Consider the following 27,642-nt stretch of genomic DNA (forward strand, 5'->3'; position numbering starts at 1 on the left):
TTGTTAATCCTCCTGGGGCTTCCCAGTGGAAGTGGTCACACAAGAAAACAAATTATTAATTTCCCATCTGCTAGTAGCTGCTAGGCTACTCGTAGCTTCTCACTGGAAAAAGAAAAGTAGTCCACCTGTAGAAGAATGGTTAACAAATATGGGAGATGATAGTAATGGAATAATTAATGCAACAATTATGTACCCAGCAAAACAGAGTAAGATACTTAGATATTTGGATATCATTTATTCAGTACCCAGACAAAGTGTGCTCATCTGAGGGGGGGAGGGGAAATAATTCCAGCACACCTGTCCATTTTTTTTGTTTTATTATTAACATTTGGCGGATATCAGATATACATAATCAGATATTTCACTCAAGTTTTAATAAAATCACTAGAAATTATGTCATAGTTGTAATCATGCTCATCCTATAATATGGTAATACCCTGTTAAATAGAGAGAGTTGCTGATTATAATACTTTATAATGTCTCTTTTTAAAAAAAAAAACACCTCACCATTGTAATTATTGCTTTGTTTCTGCTTTGTTTACATGGAAAGGATGTGTAAGCCTGTTAATGCTTCCTAAATAGAGTAAATCAAAAGCTTTTTTTTTTTTTTTTTTTTAAGGTATAACTTAGGTAAAGGCCTTTAATTTAATTCCCATGTATTTCATTCTCAGTTCCCAAACAAAACAAAAATGTGTTGCCCTTCGTCTGCTCTTCATTGTTTTCGGCTTGGAAGTTTTTGATTGTTGTATTTTCAAGATGTCCTCCTTCAAGTTTAGCTGCTTCTGACCCAGTGAATGACTACTTTCAATGAACATATTTTGCATGGAATACAAGTCTTTGTGGGGCTAGATGATTGCCCACACTGTTTACAATTACACAACATCCTCTATCAACGTCACCTCTAGTGGTCTCAGAAATTTTAGACATAGAGCTGTTCTGAGCTGAATGTATGTTCAGAGCTATAGCAGACTCATATTTTTTCAGCTATGGAAAAGAACTATGCTCTTGTCTACAGCCTTTTCTTGCTAGTGCAAAACGTAGGTTTTGATGGAAACAACTGTAGTCTCCGTTCCTGCTTTTCCAATTAAAAATGATTTTGGATTCTCTCATTAGATGGAGAATTTTGTTACAGTATGTGGTGTTTAAATAGATGGAATAGCTAAGTACTATTTAATGCATTGAACAGGTATAGCTGGCATCCTGATTCACTGGGAAGCCAAAAAAACCGAAACCCTTTCCGTGTGGTGTGTGATTATAATGTAAACAGTAACGGTTATCACAGTTACATCTCTAATATAGAAAATGAGGGTACGTCTTCACTACCGGCCGTATCGGCGGGTAGCAATAAATTTCTTGGGGATCGATATATCGCGTCTCTAGACACGATATATCCCCGAACGAGCTCCTGTCGACTCCGGAACTCCACCAATGCGAACGGCGGTAGTGGAGTCGACAGGGGGAGCTGCGGACGTCGATCCCGCACCGTGAGAACGGTAGGTAACTCGATCTAAGATACTTTGACTTCAGCTACGCTATTCACGTAGCTGAAGCTGCATCTCTTAGATCGATTCCCCCCCCCCCGCCCCCAGTCTAGACCAGCCCTGACAGTTACCTGATCTGAATAAGGGTTTTTTTTTTCTTGAGTTTACTATTTCACAGGAAAACATGATTTCATTTCCTTTTGAAACTTAAAGCTGTTTTTTACCTTTTACAGATAAGTCCTAATGCAGATCTCTATTATAAAACATTCAGTGACCCTCTGTACCTTGCCCAGTTTAAAATGTTAAGAGACACGTTATACTACATGAAAGGTACGGTACCTATATTAATATACTTTCTACTAAGTAATATGATGGAGGAGAATATAAAGCACTGTGTGCATTGAATGCTGTGCTCCAAATGGCTGGGAAGGGTGCAGTGTTTCATGGGTGCTGACTGTATGCTATACAGTTTGTGAAGCACTTTGGTATAAAAGTTGCCCTATAAAATGTAATTATTTAATCTGTTGTAGACATCTGCCAGAGGGAGGGACAATCAGCATGCAACTTGTTAATTTCCCAGTGGTCTTTGCTATGGAACTTTTACTTCTCATTTGGAAAGAAATCTTTTATGAATAATGTTTTTTATATGTAATATAAAAATGGATTGTTCTCATGTATATGCACAGTTACTTTCTTTCTGCTAGAATATATTTTCCCTCTTATTCCTGCAGATCTTCCAAACTCATTTGTTAAGGAAATCCATGATTTTGTGCTGGAACAGTTCAACAGCAGCCAGTTAGAGCTTCAGAAAATCCTGCATGATGTAGATCGGCTACACAATGAACTGAGCCCTCTGAAATTGCGTTGCCAGGCTAGTGCAGCCTGTGTGGATCTCATGGTGTGGGCTGTGAAAGATGAGCAAGGTGGAAAAATACGTGCTTCTGTCTCATCAGAATGTCTTTTGTCTTGCAGAAGTGTTTTGTACAACTCATTCTCCATTGTCAATAGTTGGTGAAGGATAATTTCTATTACATGATGCTTGCCATAAAATACATTTAATGATAATCTTCAGGAATTTTTTTTGCTAGAGAAAGCCAAAGAAAGTCAACCTTGCCAGAAAAATGCAAGGGTCATTTTAAAATGCTTGTAACTCATAAGCTGGTTAACTGACTTAAGGGATTTTCTGAGAAATTTCTAATTTCAGAGAATAAGTTCTGTAAGTTTGGGGAGAATGCACTATGTTACTGCACCATGAAGTGCAAATCTAAATTCATCCTTGCCTACAGAGAGGCTTTGACATCTCCATAATGCAGAATCTGTTAACTGTGGTTGCTATAAATCATTCTGAATATCTCTTTAATATAGACCTGGTTCAGGAAAGCACCTAATTATGTGCTTTTAAAGTAGGAAAGTGTTTTCCTGAACAGGGATGTTTTCCTGACTTAAGGTCATACTATGTTTGTGTTAAGTGGGATACTCTAACTTGAGTGAAAAGATCCCCCTAAAAGTGATATTTGCATTAAATCTCATACATACTGCATATATTGCTGTTAAATGTAACTTTACAGTATCAGAAATATAGGCATGGACATGCAAGATCTTCTAAAAATCTTGCAAAATTACTGATAGCAATCATGTGGAAAAGGCCCATTAGTTCATCCAGACCACAAATGTCTCAAAAAGATGCTTCCGCTTTTTCGTAGATATCATTGTCGGGAAGCTTGTCCTGATACTTACCTACATTTTCCTCCCTTTTTTTTTAAATTTAAACTCCTGCCCACTGATCTATTAAACATTTGTTTAAATATTTTAAATACCTGTAGATGGCTATCAAATAAAAAAAAAAAAACCCCAAGCTGTCTGAGACCTGTAACTATCTCAGTTGAGAATATTTGAAAGAACTGTGTGTTGCAGATTGCCAAACTTTTTACCAAAATGTTACCAACAAAGTTTTAAAGACTCCTAAACCATTCAAGCCAACCAAATTGAAACACCATGGATAACATTCTGTAAAACTGAAATTATTCGGCATCTCTGCACTCTGGAATAGGTGGATCCAGCAAATTCCCTACCTGTTCTATGGTCTTCAGTAAGCCCATGATACTAGCTAGGCTAATAAATTCACATACGTTCTTCAGATCTGTTATTCATTTCCTTCTTTTGGAACAAAGGTGCAGAAAACCTGTGCATCAAGCTGTCGGAAAAGCTGCAGTCCAAGACCTCCAGCAAAGTCATCATTGCTCACTTGCCACTGCTGATCTGCTGCTTGCAGGTCTGTCTTTAAAGGATTGAAAAGGAGTATTTTGATTTCAGCAATCATTTAGTAAAATTGCTTGGGGGTTTACAGACTAATTTAACAGTTTTCTCATCTTCTGGTTATATTACTACTTCCACTGTCGTTTACACCTGCATTTTAGGGGCTTGAAACCACAGTGAAGTGGTGCTTCCCAGAATCTGCTTAGCTCAGATTTTCTTTGTGGGACGCAGTCAACAAGTTATTGTACCAGCCATTTATTTCTGTGAACCCTGGGTTCATACTTGCTTTACCTGACCGATTAAAAAAAATGTAGTGGGATTGGGTGTTTCCTGGGATTAGTCAAGATATGAAACCTTTCACCTCTTGTTTAGCAGTTGAAATCCAACACAGGTTGGTAATGGTCAAAACCTGAGACCATCTGATGATGCTTCAGCAACCTGTGTGAAATTAATTAAATAGGACGCAAACCAGCCTAGAAAGTGAGGTGTCCTATTCACAAAGGCCCTGCCACATTTGGAATTAATTAACCTCTTTGTTGGCAGTCTGTGCAGAGGGCAATATGGAAAAAGTACTAAAGATTGACCTGCCTTCTCATTGCTATGGTGATCTCTTTTCAGGTCAGGGTTTATTTATATTGGCAGGTTAGTGTGCAAAAACTTGCCCATGATCTGTTGATAAATGTACGTGATCCTTTAGGATTATCAATGTGGTATTATCCTGGAGCATAAAATTCATTTTTAAAAGGGAAAAAGGAGTATGGTGTTATCAGCGTCATTTTAGTTGGAAACTTACCCACTTTGCAAAACCAGTCCACAATTGTCTTTCTGTAATCAGGACTGGAATAGCAAAGACATGTTACTCCTCAGGGCTCTTTAAAATGTGTTTGTCCCATAACTCCGCTTCCAGGGAAGCCTGTTCATTTGCTATACTAGATGCTATCTTCTGCGAAACCCCTGGGAAGAAAAGAGCAAGAAATTGCTTACTTGTCATGCTGTCAGAGTGATCCTTAGATCAGAGGTTTGAAACATTCTTTCACTGGAGTACAAATCCCTCAGCAGTGATTTATTTATTTTTTTTAAAGCCGTGAGCGCACAATTTAAATTATACAGCAAGAAAGTTAGAAGTTCTAATGCGTGAATTCTTTTCTTCTAGGGTCTAGGTCGTTTGTGTGAGAGGTTCCCTGTTGTGGTTCATTCTGTCACTCCGTCTTTGAGGGACTTCCTCGTTATTCCTTCTCCAGTGCTAGTGAAACTTTACAAGTACCACAGCCAGTATCACACAGGTAAATGAAAGCAATATTAGCTCCGTCTATGGTCCAGTCATGTGGTGTACCACAAACAACACTAATTTGCTCTTAAATTTCCTTTTATTATTACAACTTACTTAAAGGTTTTTTCATTTTCTACCAAGTTATTTATTGGTGGGTTGGGTTTATTTGTTTCCTCTTGGAGGAAGAGAGGGAATGCAAAAAAAAATTCATGCAAAAATGCACCCTGATGTCATAGAGCTAGCAATAACCATACAGAAATAACCAAGTCCATTGCATCCTACTCTCTCAACCCTGCAAAGTCAGTTTTGCCTAATACTGTCATAATTTCAGTAACTTTCATTCTCTTAAACAGTTAGTGTCCCCTCTGACCCACAATGGTATCAAGGTGTTAAATTTGTAATATGTGTGAGAGAGAGAGAGAGAGTATATACAGTAACTCCTCACTTAAAGTCGTCCTAGTTAAAGTTGTTTCATTGTTACCTTGCTGATCAATTAGGGAACGTGCTCGTTTAAAGTTGTGCAATGCTCCCTTCTAACATTGTTTGGCAGCTGCCGGCTTTGTCCACTGCTTGCAGGAAGAGCAGCCTGTTGCAGCCACCTGGTGGGGGCTTGGAACCAGGGTGGACTGGCAGCCCCCATATCAGCTCCCCACTCCCCTAAGTTCCCTGTGCAGCAGCTGCCAGGAGGCTAGCAATTACAGCTATCCCTCCCCCTACTGCCATGTGCTGCTCCTACCCTCTGCCTTGGAGCTCCTTCCAAAGCCTCCTGTTTGCTCGGCGGGGGGGGGAAGGGCGCTAATGTCAGGGTGTCCCCCTCCCGTCTGCTCCTACACCCCACTTACCCCTTCTTCTCCATATAGAGCAGGGTGGGACAGGGATGGAGAGAGACAGAAAGAGCCTGGGGCAGCAGCTGCTGTCTCAACTTCCTGATCCACTTAAAAAGACAAAGCATTTAAGAGTGGGTCAACTTACTTAAAGGGGCAGTGTGCATTTCTCTCTCTCTCTCCCACACACACAAGGGGTGTGTCTGTCTCTGTCTGCTATGCTGTCTACCCTCCCCTCCATTCCTGCTGCCTTTGTAGAGGCTACATTAACAACAACATGTTAACCCTTGAGAGCTCAGCTGAGTGCTAGTTCATCATTTAGCACAGGGGGTTCTCAGACTGGAGGTCTGGATCCCTTAGGGGGTCACCAGGTTATTACCTGTGGGAGGTGGGGGTCGTGAGCTTTCAGCCTCCACCCCAAACCCTGCTTTGCCTCCAGCGTTTACAATGGTATTAAATATATAAAAAAGTATTTTTAATTTCTATTGGGGGCGTCACACTCAGAGGCTTGCTATGTGAAAGGGGTCACCAGTACAAAAGTTTGAGAACCACTAATTTAGCAGCAAGGCATTCCCTGGGAAATATCCCACCCTCTAACTTCACCACCTCAACCAAGCTTCACAATCATCATAGCTGTGAATAGTATTAAACTGTTTAAAATGGTGTGTGTGTGTGTGTGTGTGTGTGTGTGTGTGTGTGTGTGTGTGTGTGTGTGTGTGTGTGTGTATATAATTAGTTTTTTTTGTCTGGTGAAAAAAATTTCTGTGGAACCTAACTCTTCCCGCCCCCATTTACATTAATTCTTATGGGGAGATTGGATTCACTTAACATCGTTTCGCTTAAAGTCACATTTTTCAGGAACATAACTACAACATTAAGTGAGAAGTTACTGTATATCTATGAACAAATATATCAGCAGAAAAGTATGACACTTGAAACTAGCAAGATTGTAATAGAAGGCACAACAAATGTGTGTTCATGTTGGTCAAATAGCCTAGTTTCTCTAATTTTTTGGTTGGTTATTCTAAATGGTCTAATTTTTGTGTCATGTCTAAAGATGTTAAGCCTGTTCTTGAAAATTATTGTGACATCTTGGTTACGAATTTCATCTGTTAGTCCATAGTTTGAAGTGTAACTAAAGAATTGTATCCATCCATCCTCTGTTTCATACCCAGGAAGATTGATGCTCGCCTCCTCCCCGCCCCCGCAGCAAGTCCCACCGCTTCTTATATGCAATATGTGTGCAGCATGAGTTGCCAGCCAGCTGCCTTGGGCTGCTTTCAGTCTTTGTTAGGTGGATGAAACAGACCAATAAGTTGGGGACGGTTTGGGAGGATGAGAACCACAAATCAGAGAGTTTAGTTGGAAAGCAGAAGTGTATGCTCATTGCTGCATGCTAGTATATTTAAAGACACACTTTGACCGTTTGGTGTATAGACGAGTGAGCCAGTGTTATGACTCATAAGTTCCCTGACCACCAAAAATTTAATCATAAACTTTTTTTTTTTTTTTTAACATATTGGATATTGCTGTGATTACTTTCTGAAAAGCGACTCACTGACGACATGGAGTTCCATTTTTATTTGTTCTTCAGGATTTTCATACTGAAGTTTTCAATTACAAATTGAATGTTGATTTTTTTTTCCCAACTGCCAGTCCTGCAGAATATCCCTGCATCTGAATGTGAATCTATGCTCCTTCTGCCTCTTACAGTGCCACAGCTAGTAAAGAGTCCGCAGCTAAAATTTAGATGGCTATTTTGTTAATCATGCCCAAGGTAGAATAGCTTGCTTTTCCATAGCCTTGTCTATGCAGTATTCACAGGAGTGAAAACTTGTTTTGTCAAGAAAAATAAGTAACATGGACTTGAAGGTGAACAGGGAGCCGATATGTTGAGTAGGAGACTTCATTTTTACCCAATAGTTCTTTTAGGTTATAACCACACTTTAAAACACGCAAAGGGAAATTAATCCCTCCTGTAGCTTTGTTTACTTCAGAGGTGCACCAGGAATGAATCTGGCTCAAGGTATTTCAGAGTGTTAGAGATACTAAGGTAGATGCAAATATTAAAAGTAAGGCAATGTAAAATCAGTTTAATAAATTGTTTACTGATTATTCACATCCAGCAGATTTGATTTGAAAAATCCTAATGTTAAGTTTGAGTATTCTGCTTTGAGACTACCAGTTAAATGATTTTAGCTAATACTAAAGCAATATTCAACACCATGGAAAGTGAGAAGAGTGGAGATTTCTGAAAGTGAATTGAGTAATGAAATAAATTTATAGCTCATGTTGGTATCCATGCTTCACATGGTACCAAAGTTCTTAAGAGCACCACTCTCTCTCTCTCTCACCTGTGTCCTAGTCTGTTTTGCATTCACTCGCCAGGTATTTCTCTACTTATGTGTATATAACTCAAGGAAAGATATAGCAAAAGACACTGTCTCTTATGCTCCATCTCTGTTCTTAGTAGGTGGCAATGACATCAAAATCAGCGTAACAAATGAGCATTCAGAGTCAACTCTAAATGTCATGCCTGGCAAGAAAAGTCAACCATCCATGTATGAACAGCTTCGAGACATTGCCATAGACAACATCTGCAGGTAAGAATTGTGCTTAGAAACGCTGAAGGACTAACTTATCAATTTGAAGACACAGGCACTTCTTTCACTGAAGTGGACAAACATTACGATCAATTAAACGGAGAAGCTGTGTAACACAGAGTGTGTTAGATTGTCCCTGCTTCCTTTTGTACAGCTGGAAAGTATTTGTCTAGCCACTGGGCCACTTTACATACCTTTTAACTCCACCTAGTGACCTCCAGAGTGCTCAGTAGGCTTCTGTTGCCTCCTGAGGCCATGGCTACACTCACAGTTTTGCAGCGCTGGTAGTTACAGCTGTGTTCGTACAGCTGTGTAGGGCCAGCGCTGCAGTGTGGCCACATTTGCAGCACTTGCAGCGCTGTTGGGAGTGGTGCATTGTGGTCACCTATCCCACAGAGCACCTCGTCCCATTTTGGCACTGTGGCTTGTGGGAAGGGGAAGGAAGTGTGCGGGTCTTTCCGCTTCCTGTTCCAACGCCCCGTGGTGCTTTGCTACACATTCCGAGCAGTTTGGCGGCATTGTGAGTCTGCAGCGCGATTTCTGAGAGTTGTGTTACAAATGGAGCCTGAGCTGCTGAGGACCTTGCTGATGAATGTTGCCAGCACATCACGTATGGCAGTGGAGCTATTCCTTCAGCTGCAAAGTGACAGTGAGGAGTCAGACGATGATATTGAAACGCCTGACGCTCAAGACACTCAATTGCTTGTGGCAGTAACAGACGTGCTTAGCACCGTGGAATGGCGCCTTTGGACTCGGGAAACCAGCACTGAGTGGTGGGATCACATCGTCCTGCAAGCCTGGGATGACGAGCAGTGGCTGCAGAACTTTCGGATGAGAAAAGCCACTTTCATGGGACTGTGTGCTGAGCTCGCCCCTACCCTGCGGCGCAGGGACACGAGATTGAGAGCCGCCCTGCCAGTGGAGAAGCGGGTGGCTATTGCAATCTGGAAGCTGGCAACTCCAGACAGCTACCGATCGGTGGCGAACCAGTTTGGAGTGGGAAAGTCCACCGTTGGAATGGTGCTGATGCAAGTTTGCACAGCCATTAATCGCACCCTGTTAAGAAGAACTGTGACTCTGGGGAACGTGCAGGACATTGTGGATGGCTTTGCACAAATGGGTTTCCCTAACTGTGGAGGTGCAATAGATGGGACGCATGTTCCTATTCTGTCCCCACCCCACCTGGCATCAGAGTACGTTAATCGCAAGGGGTATTTCTCCGTGGTTCTGCAAGCGCTTGTGGATCACTGTGGGCGTTTCACTGACATTTACTCAGGATGGCCTGGAAAGGTGCATGATGCACGCATCTTTCAGAACAGTGCCCTGTTCAGGAAGCTGAGGGCCGGGACTTTTTTCCCAGACCGCAAGATCACAGTAGGGGACGTCGAAATGCCCACTGTGATCCTTGGAGATCCCGCTTACCCCTTAATGCGTTGGCTCATGAAACCGTATACAGGGAAGCTTGACAGGAGCAAGGACCGGTTCAACTACAGGCTGAGCCGGTGCAGAATGACTGTGGAGTGTGCTTTTGGCCGTTTGAAAGGCCGCTGGCGGTGTCTTTGTGGGAAGCTAGATTTGGGGGAAAGCAGCATCTCCGCTATTATATCCGCGTGGTGTACCCTCCATAATATTTGTGAAGGGAAGGGTGAAAGATTCAGTGAGGAATGGACCTCCGAGGTTCGACGCCTAGAGGATGAATTTGCACAGCCAGAGAGCAGGGCTACTAGAGAGGCCCAGGAAAGGGCTTCAAGAATTAGGGATGCCTTAAGGGAGCAATTTGATGCTGAGAGCCAACAATAATGTTTGGTGCCTTTGCTGTGCTCCTTTCTACCTTGGGGTACAATATTTACCACTTCCTGCAATAATAAAACGTATTGTAGAAGCCATAAAATCCTTTATTCAAAGTACAGTACATAAAAGGCCAGAGGGGTTAGGGTGGTGGACTGTACATTCAGAGGTTTGAATATGTCCTGTTTGGATTACTGTTCAATGTCTGCTGCACTTCAGGATTACTATGCTGCAGAGTAATAGGGGTGGAGTGCACAGGGTAAGAATTGTAGTTATCAGGGCTGGTAGGTGATCGTACAGGTGTTGGGGGCAGCTGGGGGTAATAAGAAACTGGCTGCTGGAGAAAGGTGTTTTGTGCAAATACTGGGGAACAAGAAAGAGAGCTTTGGGAGGGGTGTGGGTTACCACGGTACAGATCTGCCTGCATGGCTACGAGAGACTCGAAAGAGTCAGTTTGGCGAGCCAGGAGGCTTATCATGTGCTTTGAGGCTTTTTTGGTAGCCAATTCCTTTCTCCTGCTTTCTGTTTGCCTCCACTCATACATTTTCTCTCTCCATTCCTGCGTCTTCCTACTTTCTCTGTTGTAGTGATTCATAACTGCTTTGATCAACTCCTCTTTTGATTTTCATGGATTTTTTTCTCAAGTTCTGCAACCGACGTGAGGCCGGTGATCCGGCTGCATTAGTCAAGGTCACTAAAAAAAACATAGATAGAAACATGTAATACACAGAGGCTACATTGTTTATTATCACACAGTGAAGGAGTTTGTAGACTTTTTGTAGCATCATTCCCACATGCCTAACATAACACAGAGAGGCCAGGGAAGCGAAGGCATGGCGAGCAATGGGGTGAGTGTTTCTGCCCCGACTTCACCTGGGAGGGGGAACTGACTGATGGCTCACAGGGGTTTATCTGCACTGGGTACAGGAGGTAGCTGGTGGCCTGCACAGGGGACAGTAGGGAACATGAAGGTGGCGAGCTGCTGGGGGGGGGTGGGGGCGCGGTCCGTGGAACTGCCGGCCTGCTGGAAAGGGGGGTGGGGAGACCAGAGCGCACTGCGGGGCTGGCTGCTTGCTGGAAAGGGGGGTGGGGAGACCGGAGCGCACCGCGGGGCTGGCTACGTGCTGGAAGGGGGTGGGGAGACCGGAACGCACCGTGGGTCTGGGGGGGGACCGCGAACCTGGTGCCCTGCACTCAAGTATCCCTAAATTCTCAACAGGGTTTCCTACTGCCAGATATATCACTGCTGCGTGTTACCTGGGAAGAGAGGGAGGGTCTTCTACAGCAATGTGGATTCCACCCTGGCCCCTATGCAGCTTGCCTGTGTGCAGCCATGGTCCCCTCACCCCTCGCTGCACAGTGGCTCGGACGAGTTAGCCTGACCGGGACAAGGACCACAGTGGCTCTCCCTATAAACTTGAGAAAGCACATTGCCCACGCTCTGGCTGCAACTTTTCAAGAGATTACCGAGGCAGATTACAGAGACGTGATAGAGCAAATCAATGGGCTATTCCACGTTTAGGCATGCATGCAGGCAGCCATAACCCCAACCCTCCTCTCCCAAAACATAAAAATCTGCTTACCCCGAGCACAATCCTCTGCCTCTTCCTCACCAGCAACTTCCAGCTGCTGCGACTGGCTAGCCTCCTCCTGGCTTGAGAAGAGCTCCTGGCTGCATGCCTCCTGGGACTCCGGCGTGTTTCCCTCCACCCCAGTAGCCTCACTCTCGGCTTCCTCTACACCCTCCCCCACTTCTCCCTGCTCTGAACTCTCCATGGTGCTCCTAGGACTGGCAGTGGGGTCACACCCAAGTATGGCATCCAGCTCCTTGTAAAAACGGCAGGTTGTGGGGGCAGCTCCTGAGCGGCGATTTCCCTCACGGGCTTTGCAGTAAGCACTGCGCAGCTCCTTAATTTTTACCCTGCACTGCAACGCGTCCCGTTCATGGCCCCTTCTCAGCAAGGACTGTGATATCTGCCCATAGATATCATAATTTCTCCGGCTGGAGCGCAGCTGTGCTTGCACAGCTTCCTCACCCCAAACACTGATGAGGTCCTGCAGCTCGGAACTGTTCCATGCTGGGGCTCGTCTGGGGCGTGGAGGCATGGTCGCTGATTGATTGATTGATTGCACTCCACACCTGGCTGAGCAAACAGGAAGGGGATTTTTAAAATTCCCGGGGCATTTAAAGGTGGGGTCAGCTGAGCCCAGGGCAGTGGAGTGTGCATGATTACCAGAGAGGCTTATAAAGTATGCTGGGATACCTCCTTATACCCCGGAGGTCAATAAAAGCACTGGTGGGCGTCCACACTTGCTGACCAGCGCTGGATCACGAGCGCTGGAATCCCTACACCCGAGGCTCGACTGGGTGTACAGCCAGTGCTGCAACCAGGGAGTTGCAGCGCTGGCCGTGCTTTGCAAGTGTGGCCACATCCTAAATTGCAGCGCTGTAACCCCCTCACCAGCGCTGCAACTCTCTAGTGTAGCCATGGCCTGAGGTTGACACAGTAAGCTCTCTTGGAGCAGATGCACTGGTAAATGCTTGTAGCCTCAGGCAATGGAAAGTCACCACCTTCCCATTTTTCTAAACCACACAAGATCATCTGCCCTTGCAGTCTGGAATAGCTGCTGTTTGGATGGAGGGAGAGAGGAAGGCTTCAGCAGGAGCAGGACAGCCTAATCCTATTCTCTTCCTAAAAGATATTTATCCTGAACCCTGTTGGGTGCTTATAAAAGACCTTGTTTACCTCCCTCCCCATCCACCATCTGGTGCTTGGGAGAACAGTGAGCTGGGCCACCCTGTCAAGGATATTTAAAATGCCATGGAAGGTACACTGCATACAACCTTCCTCAGTCCTTTTTGCCTCCATCTGGAAGAAACAGGGTTGAGGTAATTCCAGCTCTGCAGATACAAACACTGGAGGGCAAGGAATTAGCTGCAAACTACAGGAGTGTCAGAGAAGTGTTCATTGTCACTTGTATTTTAAACATGATTTAAATTGGCAAGTAGGAAAGCTTGGTTGAAATAACTGATTTCAATTTTGTTCTGCATTTGTACTTTTTTCTTTTCTTTTTAAAAAGAAATTGATTCTCATTGGTAGGTAACCATTGCAGATCAACATATTTTAAATAAATAGAACATTTACATTTACGCTTACTTTGGCACACAATGTCTATTCAAATTTATTTAAGCAATTATGTATCTTAACATACATTTATTCAGCTCTTAGTGTTTACATTTTTTATTTTGTTAGAAAATGATGAATGACACTTTATTTACTAGAAGATGATTAGTTTTTACTCATGATTTGTATTAAGTTGTGTTTGGATGGAAATTGCACAAAATGAACAAAAACACCATTTTAAAGTTGTTTTTTATTAGTTGAATAAAACTACCTCAGACATGCTGGATACATAGGAAAAAGATTAGTTTATCAAAACATGTTTTACTTGTAAAACTAATTGACAAAGGAAGTGTTATCTGTAGTTAGTGAATTGAGCTAATTGTTTCTGGTCACCATGTCCTTCAAGATTTTAATATTAGTAGATCTCACCCTCTTCACCTTGTGGTTTTTTGATTTTTAGATATAGATATAGCTTGGAACAGGAAAACAAGCTTTCTTGCTTTTTCAACTTCCAGTTGGTTTCTTAACTTTGAATGAACTAGTCGTTGAACTGAACTAGCTGAATACACTGAAAATATTTTCTTTGTACCTGCCAAAGAGGCTACTGCTGTCAAAAACTGCTTTAACGTTTCAGCCAACTGTGGTTCCAGGTGCTTAGCCACCAGTTCAGCCATTTGATTTTCTTTAAAACTTTGGCAGCAAATGTACTGGTTAAATATTATTTTTTATTTAAATGATTTTAATAGATTATATTAAATTTAGGCTTTAATGTAGCTTGCCATAATTTCAATTTTAATTTTAAGTTTTTATTTTTAAAATAAAAATGTATTTAATTTAAATAAAATCAATTTTAATTTTTTAAAAAATCTGTTCACCCTGCTTGTATTTCATATGTAAATAAGCATGAACGTATAAAGAATCCTGAACTTATGAAATAATTGAACAGCATCTTCTGAACGTCAGGGTCTCATGAATGTTTTAAGGGATGTCAAATATGTGTTAATGTGAATATATTCTTTCATAAGAATAATTTTCTGACTGAACACCATTCAGATTGTATCCATTTTATGTGTAGTGGTTTTGGTATTGGATCCTTACTTTCACCTAAAGTGAGCTGTGAAAATATAACTCTTGCTGTTTGGCTGCCCTGACAAGTTTTTGTGTTTAATGTTCTGTAGGTGCTTGAAAGCTGGCCTGACTATAGACCCGGTGATCGTTGAGGCTTTCCTGGCCAGTTTGTCTAACCGTCTGTACATCTCGCAGGAGAGTGACAAGTCAGTTGTTAGGCATAATGCCAATCTTTTTCTGTCTTCAGTCAGTTTAACTTAAGACCCACTCCTGTTAAGACATCCAAGCACGAGGAGCTTTTCTCCTGTGTGAAATGCCACGGACATCAGTAAGATTACATGTGGGAATATGGATCAGCTCGTGTAGCTTTCTTTGTGGGATTGGGCCTTTATTTTAATAGTGACGGGCCTATGTACTTAACAGGATAAAAATACTGTTTTCATGTCTACAGTGAGTATTAGTCTATTTGAAGTACTGAGTGAAATGAGGTTGTTGCTGCTAAGTCTTCAGTGGGCCATACAAGCCAGTCGCTTAATGTTTGGCACAATTGATTCCTGCTTATAAAGTCTGAATTGCCCCTCGCCTACTAAGAGGTTCGTCTGCCAAGTCAAAGCTAAGATAGTTGACAAGGCATCTCCAAGGGAAACTCCAACTACATTTAACCCACTGTACCATGACTGTTCTTTAAAAAAAAAATTGACAGTCATTCCAGACAAGCCTTTTATCTTTTTCTACTGATATCTACTATAGTGAATGGTTAACAGATCAGTGTTGGTACTATAAAAGCAATTGTTTTGTTTCTTGTACTAACTATGCTTTTGATTATGATAGACGGGAAAAACAGAATTAGAGGGTTAAAATGAAATTAAGTGATATTACAGTTTACTGGGTGCATCAGTGTACATTGTTTCTCAGGCAAATTGTCGTTCGACTTGTAGAGCTAGATGTGTAATTGTTTCTGGATGTTTTATATGAATGTGGCTTGTCTGTTTGGTTTTTGTTAGGGAAGCCCATTTGATTCCTGACCACACAATTCGAGCTCTGGGGCACATTGCAGTGGCACTTAGGGACACTCCCAAAGTGATGGAACCGATCCTGCAGATCCTGCAGCAGAAGTTCTGCCAGCCACCATCTCCACTTGACGTACTCATCATTGACCAGCTGGGCTGCTTAGTTATCACTGGAAACGTAAGGAGAGAAGAGCTGTCCAAGAGAACAAACCAGACTATAGAGACCCCTAAATTACAGTTGTCTCTTTATTTCCTTCAGTTAAAGTAATGCTGTCAACTTTGTTTAAGCCTGAAAAGTGTTTCCTTAAATGCAACATTTATCCTGTCTTCATAACATACACACACTTACACAATCGTTTGTTTGCATGTACCTTTTTGTACAGTGTCATTAGTAACTAGCAAAGCCAAGCCTCTCCAGCAAATCTTAGTTCCCACAGATATATACTAAAACAATTAATATAGAGGAAAAAATATGAAGGTAACACTTTCAAAAGCTCCTAAGTGACTTAGGACATCCAGGTCCTATTTAGGCCTGAGGAACCTAAATCCTTTTTAAAAAAGGAATTTAGGCTCCGAAGTCACTTAGGCCCAGATTTTTAAAGATACTTAAGCATACTATATAAGCTGTTTATTTGGTTGGATAGAATTTATTTTTACAGGTTTATTCCTTTAACGGGTATTGTATTCAACATACTCCACTTTGTTTGTTTTCTTACAGCAATATATTTACCAGGAGGTATGGAATCTATTCCAGCAAATCAGTGTAAAAGCAAGCTCAGTTGTTTACTCTGCCACTAAAGATCATAAGGATCATGGATACAGGTAACATAGATATAACTGCCTCCTTAGAATTCATGACTATTTAAATCAAACATCTTTCTTTATGCATTGTTATGTACTTTCACTTTTTTTCAACAGACATTACAGCTTTATTTCTTTCAATCTTTGTTGTATTGCAGAGGTTTGTTAATGTTAATTGTCCATTTCTGAGAGGGTGGGTGTTTTGAATATATGCAGATGTCAGTCTCCTATTCCTGTATTGTTTAAAGTAACATTTTTAATATTTAAAAACAACTGGTGTGTATGTCTCACTTCCATTAGCTGGATTTAAGAATGAACAATGTACTTGTGATTTTATTTTTCTCTTGATGAGCAGCTGGCAATTATTTATTCACAGTGATGCAATGATGTCGTAGCCCATAGACATGTTGGCACTGAACGATAGTGGAAACGCCTAGATTTCTTTCAGAAACTGTTAGCATCAGGCAGTACCAACTTCTGTCACAAAACATTTGTAGCCTGATCAGTCCCAGGATATTAGAGAGACAAGGTGAGTTAGGTAATATCTTTTATTGGACCAGCTTCTGTTGGTGACCGAGACAAGCTTTTATGCTTAAACAGAGCTCTTCTTCAGATGTGAGAAATTTTTATGAGCGTCACAGCTAAATCCAAGATGGAACAAATTGTTTGGCATGACTAGCTAATGCATATATCAAGGGACCATTCCAAGGAAAAAGTCAGGATAATACACCTTAACACACTCAAAATCGCCTTCACCAAACAAGGACATTCCACCAGAAAAATGGATCACATCATGGAACAGCCAGCGACATACCCTGAGAAAACCTGTTTCAATACAGAAATAACCCCACCACCCTGTCCACACACGCGCACACACACTGCAAATCCCTAGTTGTCACCTACCATTCCATACTTGATGGGGACCCCATCCTGAAAGAAATCTTTTCTGAATCCCCTCTTCTGGCCTTCAAACAATGCTCCAGCCTCTCCACACTCATCATTAGAAGCAAGTCCCCCACAGATCAGGACACCAACTCAAAACGGCCCCAGACCTTTCCAGAAAAATAGATGCAAAACCGTCAGCTATATCTCCGCTGCTGCAATGATCAACACACCTTTCAAGATCCATGGGTCCTACACATGCATACCACAACATGTGGTATACCTCCTCCTGTGTGCTAAACGCCCCAATCGCAACTATGTGAGTGAAACCAGTCAATCACTATGCTCCTGAATGAACTCTCACAGGAAACTGATAAGACAAAACATCACATCACCTGTGGGGGAACACTTTTCACAAAGTGATCACTCTATATTTGACCTATCAAACACTTTGAAAAGATGAGCCTGGGAGCTTAACATCATAACACTTTTTTAGACACTAAAAATCATGGACTGAACAGAGATCCTAAATTTATCCGCAAAAAGAACAGGAATACTTGTGGCACCTTTAGAGACTAACAAATTTATTTCAGCATGAGCTGTCGTGAGCTACAGCTCACTTCTTCGGATGCACAGAATGGAACACACAGACAGGAGATATTTATACACACAGAGAACATGAAAAGGCGGAAGTATGCATACCAACAGGAAGAGTCTAATCAATTGAGATGAGCTATCATCAGCAGGAGAAAAAAAACTTTTGAAGTGATAAGTAAGGTGACCCACCTGGTGGCAGCACAGACAAAACGTTCCTAGAGATGAAATTGAGACCACCAATTACATTACATTTCATTTTTACACACCAATGTTGGTGCACCGAATGGCAACTAGCTTACTCCATTTCTCTGTCTTTGGTGCTGCTTCCATCTGCTCTCTGTTGAGACCACTAAATGCATTTTAATTACGATTAAGCAATATTTAATTGGCTTTTTGAATTGGAACGCTAATGCATTAACCCAGTGTGCCATCCATTCTCACTAAATCCTCGATGTGCAAAATGTGCCTGTCACTGTCAATATTACGCAGATTTGCTGTTGAACATTGTTAGTGAGAAACAGTTATGAAATAAATACAAACCTTTTAATCGAAGAGTTGGTTGTTTCTAATTTCTCTCTTTCTTTCTTGTCAGACACTGTTCCTTAGCTGTCATTAATGCCTTGGCTAACATAGCTGCTAACATTCAGGGAGAACACCTTGTGGATGAATTACTAATGAATTTGCTGGAACTGTTTGTACAGCTTGGACTGGAAGGAAAGAGAGCCAGTGAGAGAGCAAGTGAAAAGGGGCCAGCACTAAAGGTAAGGAATGGTATAAAATGTGTGATGTTTAATTCAGTACCTCTTTGCATTGATATAGCTAATGGAAACCTATTATTCTGATCTCCTTTGAACCAAGTGTATATACATAAAAATTGCACGTTTAACTACTGAAACAAATGAGAAATGGATACATGTGTTTTGGTGCCTATTAATATAGAGCCTACATAACCTTTCACTCTCAATTAAACCTCACATAATATCTTAAGCTTAGGTAATTAGTAGCAGTATACCCATTTTTCAGATAGGTTAATTGAGCTCTGGTCTACACTGGGTGGGTGGGTGGGAATTGATCTAAGTTATGCAACTTCAGCTATGCAAATAATGACTTAGCTCGACTTACCATGGTGTCTTCACCATGATGAGTTGATTGCTGCCGCTCCCCTGTTGACTCAGCCTGCACCTTTCGCCAGGCTGGAGTACAGGAGTCGACAGGAGAGCGCTTGGGGGTCGCTAGACTAGAGGCGATAAATCAACTCCCGCTGGGTCGATCACTGCCCGCCGATCCGGCAGGTAGTGAAGACATACCCATAGACATGGTTGATATTAAGTGAATTGTCTAAGGCACACAGCAGACTGGTGGCAGAGCTGGAAACAGAAACAGGAAGTTCTGACTTCTAGGCTCCTGCTATTACTACTTTCTAAGAAATAGTGAAGTGTTATAAACTTGCAGTTCTAATGTCAGCTACCTCATATATTGACTTATTCTGAATAACTACTGTTGTGATTACACACGTGGATTTTCCAGTATTAGAGTTGATAGAGGCCTACATAACTAAATTTACAGTAGACTACATAGAATGGAATAGCATGGTGTGAATTATAGATGTAGTGAGATCAGTTCAAGTTACCCTGACTGAATAAGCATTAATTGGAATTGGTTGTTAAAGAGAAACTTGCAGGGATGTTCTCACATGAATGGTAGAGAAACCATAATGCTTTGCTGTTTAGAAGTGCAATCTCATATGTATTGCAAGTGTAAGAACTACAAAGGAAAACTGAGCAGTTCTGACATGTGCAGTACAAATTCTTACCTTGTTAAATGTAATCTCCAGCGGTATGTGTTCAGATCTACAAATCCTTGTGATCACTGTATTCTCTCTGTTATGGGAATTACACTAGTATGTTACCCTACTCTGTGTGGGGCTTGGTGTGTGTGTGGGGGGGCGGGGGGAAAATAGAGGGATAGGTAGCAAATCAGCACACCTGATTTACATTCTGAGAGTGCAAGGTGACACAGGAAAAGAAGTGTTGGATGTTGTTGGGAAATCAGAAATGTTAATTGACTGGCAGTGTCAGTGATCTCTAACAGAAAAGCAGAGTGAGGCCATGTCTACATCTAAAGTTTTGCAGCGCTGGTTGTTACAGCTGTATTAGTACAGCTGTATAGGGCCAGCGCTGCAGAGTGGCCACACTTACAGCAACCAGCGCTGCAAGTGGTGTTAGATGTGGCCACACTGCAGCGCTGTTGGGCGGCTTCAAGGGGGGTTCCGGGAACGCGAGAGCAAACCGGGAAAGGAGACCAGCTTCGCCGCGGTTTGCTCTCGCGTTCCGCGAACCCCCCTGCAAACCGCAGGGAAGGAGACCTGCTTGCTCGGCGGTTCGGGGAACGCGAGAGCAAACCGGGAAAGGAGACCCGCTTCGCCGCGGTTTGCTCTCTCGTTCCCGGAGCCACCCAGCAAACCGCAGGGAAGGAGACCTGCTTGCTCGGGGCTCCGGGAACGAGAGAGCAAACCGGGAAAGGAGACCCGCTTCGCCGCGGTTTGCTCTCTCGTTCCCGGAGCCACCCAGCAAACCGCAGGGAAGGAGACCTGCTTGCTCGGGGCTCCGGGAACGAGAGAGCAAACCGGGAAAGGAGACCCGCTTCGCCGCGGTTTGCTCTCTCGTTCCCGGAGCCACCCAGCAAACCGCAGGGAAGGAGACCTGCTTGCTCGGGGCTCCGGGAACGAGAGAGCAAACCGGGAAAGGAGACCCGCTTCGCCGCGGTTTGCTCTCTCGTTCCCGGAGCCACCCAGCAAACCGCAGGGAAGGAGACCTGCTTGCTCGGGGCTCCGGGAACGAGAGAGCAAACCGGGAAAGGAGACCCGCTTCGCCGCGGTTTGCTCTCTCGTTCCCGGAGCCACCCAGCAAACCGCAGGGAAGGAGACCTGCTTGCTCGGGGCTCCGGGAACGAGAGAGCAAACCGAGAAAGGAGACCCGCTTCGCCGCGGTTTGCTCTCTCGTTCCCGGAGCCACCCAGCAAACCGCAGGGAAGGAGACCTGCTTGCTCGGGGCTCCGGGAACGAGAGAGCAAACCGGGAAAGGAGACCCGCTTCGCCGCGGTTTGCTCTCGCGTTCCCGGAGCCACCCAGCAAACCGCAGGGAAGGAGACCTGCTTGCTCGGGGCTCCGGGAACGAGAGAGCAAACCGAGAAAGGAGACCCGCTTCGCCGCGGTTTGCTCTCTCGTTCCCGGAGCCACCCAGCAAACCGCAGGGAAGGAGACCTGCTTGCTCGGGGCTCCGGGAACGAGAGAGCAAACCGGGAAAGGAGACCCGCTTCGCCGCGGTTTGCTCTCGCGTTCCCGGAGCCACCCAGCAAACCGCAGGGAAGGAGACCTGCTTGCTCTGGGCTCCGGGAACGAGAGAGCAAACCGGGAAAGGAGACCAGCTTGATTACCAGAGGCTTCCTCCTTCCACGGAGGTCAAGAAAAGCGCTGGTAAGTGTCTACATTGGATTACCAGCGCTGGATCACCAGCGCTGGATCCTCTACACCCGAGACAAAACGGGAGTACGGCCAGCGCTGCAAACAGGGAGTTGCAGCGCTGGTGGTGCCCTGCAGATGTGTACACCTTCAAAGTTGCAGCGCTGTAACTCCCTCACCAGCGCTGCAACTTTCTGATGTAGACAAGCCCTGAGTGTGCTGGTTTTCTTTGGTGTTGAGAATGAATGTGAAAAAGTTCAGTGAGCTGTTTTCCAGGAGGCATTACTTGTATTGCTAATAAAATTAAAATGAGAGGTTAATGCTCATGTTAGAATCCGGATCTCCAGCTTTCAAGTAAGTGCTCTGTTGTATTTTAAGATCTTGTCTATGCACAAACTACCTGTTATCCTCAAACCGGTTAAGTTAAATTGGTGCAAACCACTGTGTGGACACACTTTTATTTTGGTTTAAGAGCAGCTCTTTTAGGGATAGGAACAATTTAAGCTAAGTGATTTAAGCTAAATTACTCCTGGGGGAATTCTGCACCACTGTGCATGATTTTCTGATGGGGAAGCAAAGGGAAGCCGCAAGAGCTCTCATGCAACTTTCATGCACCCATTGCTCCTCAGCTGCAGAGGGGGGGATCCCCATACAGGGAGCTGCTCCCCCATCCGCCCAACCATCATGCATCCAGATCCCCTCATACCCAGACCCTCCTGCTGAGCCTCACCCCCCACACCTAGAACTGCCTCAGTGAGCCCCACTCCTCCTGCACCTAACCACCCTGACAAGCCCACCTGCACCCTGATCCCCACTCCACTGAGCTCCAACCAGCTGTACCTGGATCCCCACCCCACTGAGCCCCACTCCCTCAGCATTTGACCCCCGCACTGCGCCACCCAGACCCCCTTGCTGAGCTCTATTCCCCTGAAACCCAGACACACCCCTGCTGAGCCCCAACCACCTTCACCTGGACCCCCCTGCAGAGTCCCATTACTGTTGCACCCAGACCCCTACCCCCCAGCCCTTGTGCATCCAGATCTCCCTCACACCCAGATCCTGTACTGAACCGCCCGCACCCAGATTGCCCCACAGAGAACCCTCTCAACCCACACCTGTTTCCGCCCACACTAAGCCCCTGCACACTTGGTGCACCTGGCAAGGAGGGGCAGGGCCTTGGGGTGTTTCTGGGACAGGCCTGGTCCTTGCGCTGTGTCAGAGTTGGGTGCAGCCTCACTGCTGAGTCCAGGGGAGGGGCAGGCGAGGGAAAGCTGCACAGTGATCTCCCACCTCTGTGCAGCCAGTGACCTGTGCTCCCCAATGCCATGCCAGAGCCTCCACATTTATTTGACAAATAAAATTTGCAGAATTTTAAAATATTGTGCACAGAATTTTAATTTTTTTGGTGCAGACTGCCCTCAGGAGTAGCTGAATCAAAATAAGCCTGGATTAAATTGAAATTAAAGTATGTACACAGACTTTTGCACTGATCTAATTGAATTGGTTTAAAATCACACCTTAAGTAAACTACTGCAAGCCTGCATGTAGACTGCTTCCAGATTTTTATGATCAATTGCCTGTAAAATGTAAACTAATCCTTAAAGAAATACGTGCAAAGGTCTAGAAATGGAGTCCCTTTAAATAGATGCTAATTGAATGTGCCTGAATGGTTATTACAGAGCCCCTTGCACAGTAGAGTTGGGCTATTTTTTCCCCCTATAAGCTGATGTGCTTTTGTAGTTCTCCAGTTTATTCTTGTAATTGTGCTTTTCTTTTGCTCTATTTTCATATTAGCATTTTTCCTGTGGCTTTATAAATGTCTTCAGTATTTGCTGTGCTAAAACTCTTTTTAAAAACAACGAACCTTTTTCCCCCAATCCCTCCCTTCCTCTAAAACATCCAGAGACAAGTTGTTAGCCTTGACCTATGTGCAGTCTTTATCCCTTGGAATCTTATTTTGCTTTCATTCCTAAAGCACTAGAAATTTGAGCCTTCCTTTCGTTCTGTTCTTCTCAATATTAATATTCCCTAATTTCTTAATTTTCAATTTTTAGTGGATTTGCTTCTTTTTAGTCCAGCTGGACGGTTTTCCACCCTGAAAAATGTACATTTTCCTAAAAAGGAGATGAACCCAATAAGCTATTTGAATTACTTTTGCCTGCTGTATGCTGTTTTCTTTGACATTTTGCTGCTGTAGCAGCCCCTAGTCTGTGTTTTATTGCTCCAGAACTCCCATTTACTTCAGTGAGTTCTGGTAGTGCAAAGAATACAAGATTGGGCCTATCATGTATTAAATCTCTGTTATGATACAAAAGGATTGTAGACTGTAAGTCAGTTCAGCAGCTGACTCTTATTAAATAGCTGCAATATTTTAATTTAGGAGTAGTTCCTAAAGACCTTAAAATAGATGTTTTTAAACACATGTAAATTTCAATTTTGTTTGAATACTCTACTATAACAAGACTTCTTTCCTGATTGTGTTGCAATCTCATCTAGTATTTACAGGATAGAGTTCCAAAGGTGAGGTGAATACAATTTACATCACTTTAGCCTGTTCCTAAAGTGCTGTTCTCCAGTAAGTCCCACTGAAATCTAACTGACGCCACTCAGGATCAGGCAGTTATTGATATATTAAGAATTTTTTTGTATGACAGCGAGGTGCTATTTACCATGTTAACTTATACCTTTAAGTGTGAAAACACGGAACAATAAATGAGAACAGTGTTTCTCTTCAAATGAATGGAAGGATATACAAATATATTACAAGTTGTAAATTTGGTTTGGCTGCAACACCTTCATTTTCAGGGTGCAGGGGGGCAAGGAGGGAGAAATCCTGCTTTCGATTATAGGCAATAACATTCACGGCTCAAGAGTGAAGTTAATTAAACATTTTCGTTATCAGGGATGAACTAACACTTCACCATTTGTGATTTTATATGGCTATTCCAGACACTCAAACCTCCTAGATGTTTTGTAATTAAAAAAAAGGAAAAATTACTGTTAAAAGTTGATTTTCTTTCAATACTGGGTGTGTGTGTCTATGTTCCATTTAAATTAGTGCAGTGTTTGTGACTAAATTTATACCTAAAGCTGTGCTAGCACTACAGTAAGAGTTGTTTTTTCTCTTTTTAACATCCCCAACACAACACCCACCCACCTCCCACACACATGCTTCAAATTTTAATAGTGCAAAGTTCCTTTCTTATCCATTTATGGGATTGGTGAACTCTCTTGGCAAATCTCTTTGAAATGAATAGAAGCTCTGTTTGCTTTGAAGATAAACTGCATCTGTAACCAGTAAATGCCTTTTATGTCACTGACCAACTCCAGTAAAGCTGCTGGGTTACTTGTTTCATAAGGATAAGAGTCTCTAATCTGGGGTGCCAACTCAACTCTTATGAGGGAAACAAGATGAATTCACGGTTTGTTTATTGTTTCAGCAAACCCAGTGAATGCCATCATGGAAAATCCTGCCTGTGTCCAGGATTTTTAGATTCTGGTCTCACAGATAAGTGACTGTGATGCTTATAAATATAACTGTTCTAAAACAACACCTTTATACTGGATTTCATCATCCCCATCTCAGTGATAACCCAGCAATTTCTGTCTCTTCCCCCATGTTCCACCTCCCAGGAACTAATATCTGAGCTGAATTCACACCCCTGGCAAATCCACTTTAAGCTGCATCTGGCCTAGAAAACAATGTTCCTTTTATTTTAAAAATATTAAATGGTTTGGGTTCTAGTACAATCTTGACCCCAGTGTTCAGGGAATAATCTGCTCAAAATGATTCTGAAAATCATTCATAAGACTGTAATTTCTTACCCTTGAATGTTTTAAAAAGTAATTTATACTAAATTAGGGCCTGTCCATTCTATATTTAGCAGTGGTTTTAAAAGCAGAATTCTAATTTTTTTAATAGCATTGACAGGGCTTTAATGTTTTGTTGTTTGTCAAGTCTACTGTGCTTCTTAACAGGCCTGTTATTATTCCAGATCTGTTTACCTGTCTGTTAAACCACTTTGAATTGATTCTTTTTGGTTAATTTCAAAATTAACTAGTTGTCAGCAGATTTTGCAGCCAGGCAAAAAAATTTTTTTGTTAGAAAAGGAAATTAACTTGTTTTGATTAAGTTGGCTGGGCAGTGTTTTCTGTTGGAGTGAGTCCCCTAAATTCCTTATCCAGCTAGCTTTGGGCGTGTAGAGTAATAGGAGACTTTTCAGTTTCTGGATGTTTTGGAATAGAGATGATGATTAATGTATGTATTTTTTCCCAAACTGAAAGCGTGATGTTTGATTGGCAATTATAACAGTGCTGTGTCTATGGAAGAAGGCCCCTCAGCTCATCCATTTGATTAAAAATAGTGTGTTTGTTAACAACACTAACACCCGGAGGGGAAAAAGTGGTGCATATTGTTAAGTTGTAGAGCCTGATCCTGCTGCTGGATCCATGTGGGCAGGCAGACTTTGTCCCTGTTTGGAACCCCATAAGGGATTCATGTAGACACCAGCCCTGTGCCTATGCACAGCCCACTGGTTTCAGTGGTGATCGGGCTGGGTGACACAGTGGTTTTGTAGGCTCAGGGCTGTGGTCTGCGACGTACATATGCATCAATACGGATACAAGTAGCTAAAGAACGTAAGCCAGTGGAAGTGAGCTTTGTACTCAATATTACTTCAGATTGCTTTGTGTTTCTTTGACATTTTCACATCTTTTAAAACCTCTCTTCTTTTTCAGGCCTCCAGTAGTGCGGGGAACCTGGGAGTACTTATTCCTGTTATTGCTGTGGTGAGTGTTCATAGACAGGGCATTTGCAAGCTGAATGATGATAATTTCCCCAAAAGCGCAAGTATCTGTGCGGGGGCGGGGAGGGGAGGGGCTGCAGATGGGACTGATAAGTAGCTATGAAAGACACATACATGTTATAACTTCTTACTTGCTAGAAGTTAAAAACAAATGGGCATTTGTTTGATAATGACATCTCTTTTAAAGCAGCTAATCTTTTCTTATTCAGAGAGAGGCTCTATTGTTAGTCATGAGTGCAAGAGATTTGTGATCCAAATAATACCACAGGGGATATTATACTGACTAATACTTGGCAACCAATATAGTACGAAGTATGTAACTGGAAAAAGACATTGCCTGGGGAGAGGACTGAAAAACAGAGATTGTTAGAAAAATGAGTTAAAAATAAATTCCAGAAGGCAGCATAACAGAGAGTCTGTAAAGCAGATTAATTATAATAAAGGAGAGAGGAAAGACTCCATATCTTCTGTGGATATTAATTAGCTTTTGTGATATATGCATTTTATGAAATGTTCAAGTGTGCTGAGGTTTGAAGACAATTCTAAACAAAAGACTAAACTAATGCAAAATAGGGGTGTGTATATACAGTTTGCCCCCTTAGTTTGAGAGGATTTTCTGAGCCAGAGCAGCTTCTAAACCAAGTCCAACAAGTAGTCCATCCAAAGACAGAATTGATTCGTGGCTTTTCTAGGTGAACAGCAGCAAATTTGATTTAGTTGGGGATTAGGCCCTGCTTTGAGCAGGGGGTTGGACTAGATGACCTCCTGAGGTCCCTTCCAACCCTGATTTTCTCTGAGTCTATGAAATGTGATAGTCTAGGCTGGGACTGAACAGCAGTGGGAGGAGTTGGGTGCCTAACTCAAAATCTGAGCCTTAATACACTAATGCACAGATTCAGGGGAGTACCAGAAATGGCTGTGATTGCCTTCCCCTCTCCTGTTGTTGAATTCTCTGTGGAAAGCTTATATAGTTAGTGAGAAGAAAGGGGAACCGTGTCAAATATTTGGAGAACGGTACTGCTATGACTAATTGTTGCAGCTCTAACAAATTAGGACACATTTGCTATTGTCCTGGCATTAGGGTTCCCAACTTTCTAATTGCACAAAACCAAACACCCTTGCCCCGCCCCTGAGGTCCCGCCCCCCCACTTGCTCCATCTCCCCTCCCTCTGTCGCTCACTCTCTCCTACCCTCACTCATTTTCACTGGCCTGGGGCAGGGGGTTCGGGTGCAGGGTGGTGAAGTCTCTGGGCTGGCGGGTGCAGGCTCCGGGTGGAGCCAGAAATGAGGGGTTCAGGGTGCAGGAGAGGGCTCCTGGCTGCGGCAGGGGGTGGGGGTGTGGGCTCTGGGGTGAGGCCAGGGATGAGGGGTTTGGGGTGCAGGAGGGGGCTCTGGGCTGGGACTGGGGGTTCAGGTGAGGGAGGGGGTTCAGGGTATGGGATCCCGGTGGCATTTACACGGCTCACAGGAAGCAGCCATGAGGTCCTTTTGGCCCTAGGCATGTGGGCGGTCAGAGAGGCTCCACGCACTGCCCTTGCTCCCGCAGGCGCTGGCCCAACAGCTCCTATTGGTTGCGGTTCCTGGCCAATGGGAGCTGTGGAGCAGACACTTGGGATGGAGACAGCAAGTGGAGCTTCCCTGGCCACCAATGTGCTGAGGGGCTGCAGAGACC

At 43.4% G+C, this 27,642-nt stretch overlaps 1 protein-coding gene across 3 annotated transcripts in view; it reads left to right on the forward strand.

Moving 5' to 3' along the window:
- The window catches only part of PI4KA (phosphatidylinositol 4-kinase alpha), a 94,931-nt gene that overhangs the window by 15,489 nt on the left and 51,800 nt on the right, over positions 1 to 27,642 (forward strand). For 2 of the 3 annotated variants that reach the window (XM_050923976.1, XM_050923978.1), the window contains 10 exons: positions 1,715 to 1,811; positions 2,213 to 2,404; positions 3,653 to 3,753; positions 4,891 to 5,020; positions 8,302 to 8,434; positions 14,526 to 14,621; positions 15,420 to 15,603; positions 16,144 to 16,247; positions 18,298 to 18,466; positions 25,903 to 25,953. In XM_050923976.1, coding sequence (XP_050779933.1) covers positions 1,715 to 1,811; positions 2,213 to 2,404; positions 3,653 to 3,753; positions 4,891 to 5,020; positions 8,302 to 8,434; positions 14,526 to 14,621; positions 15,420 to 15,603; positions 16,144 to 16,247; positions 18,298 to 18,466; positions 25,903 to 25,953 — 1,257 coding nt within the window. The remainder of the gene's footprint in view (positions 1 to 1,714; positions 1,812 to 2,212; positions 2,405 to 3,652; positions 3,754 to 4,890; positions 5,021 to 8,301; positions 8,435 to 14,525; positions 14,622 to 15,419; positions 15,604 to 16,143; positions 16,248 to 18,297; positions 18,467 to 25,902; positions 25,954 to 27,642) is intronic. The other variant, XM_050923977.1, reaches the window with a different exon arrangement.

This window comes from Gopherus flavomarginatus, chromosome 15, assembly GCF_025201925.1.
Source record: "Gopherus flavomarginatus isolate rGopFla2 chromosome 15, rGopFla2.mat.asm, whole genome shotgun sequence".
In the NCBI taxonomy this organism is placed as follows: domain Eukaryota; kingdom Metazoa; phylum Chordata; order Testudines; family Testudinidae; genus Gopherus; species Gopherus flavomarginatus.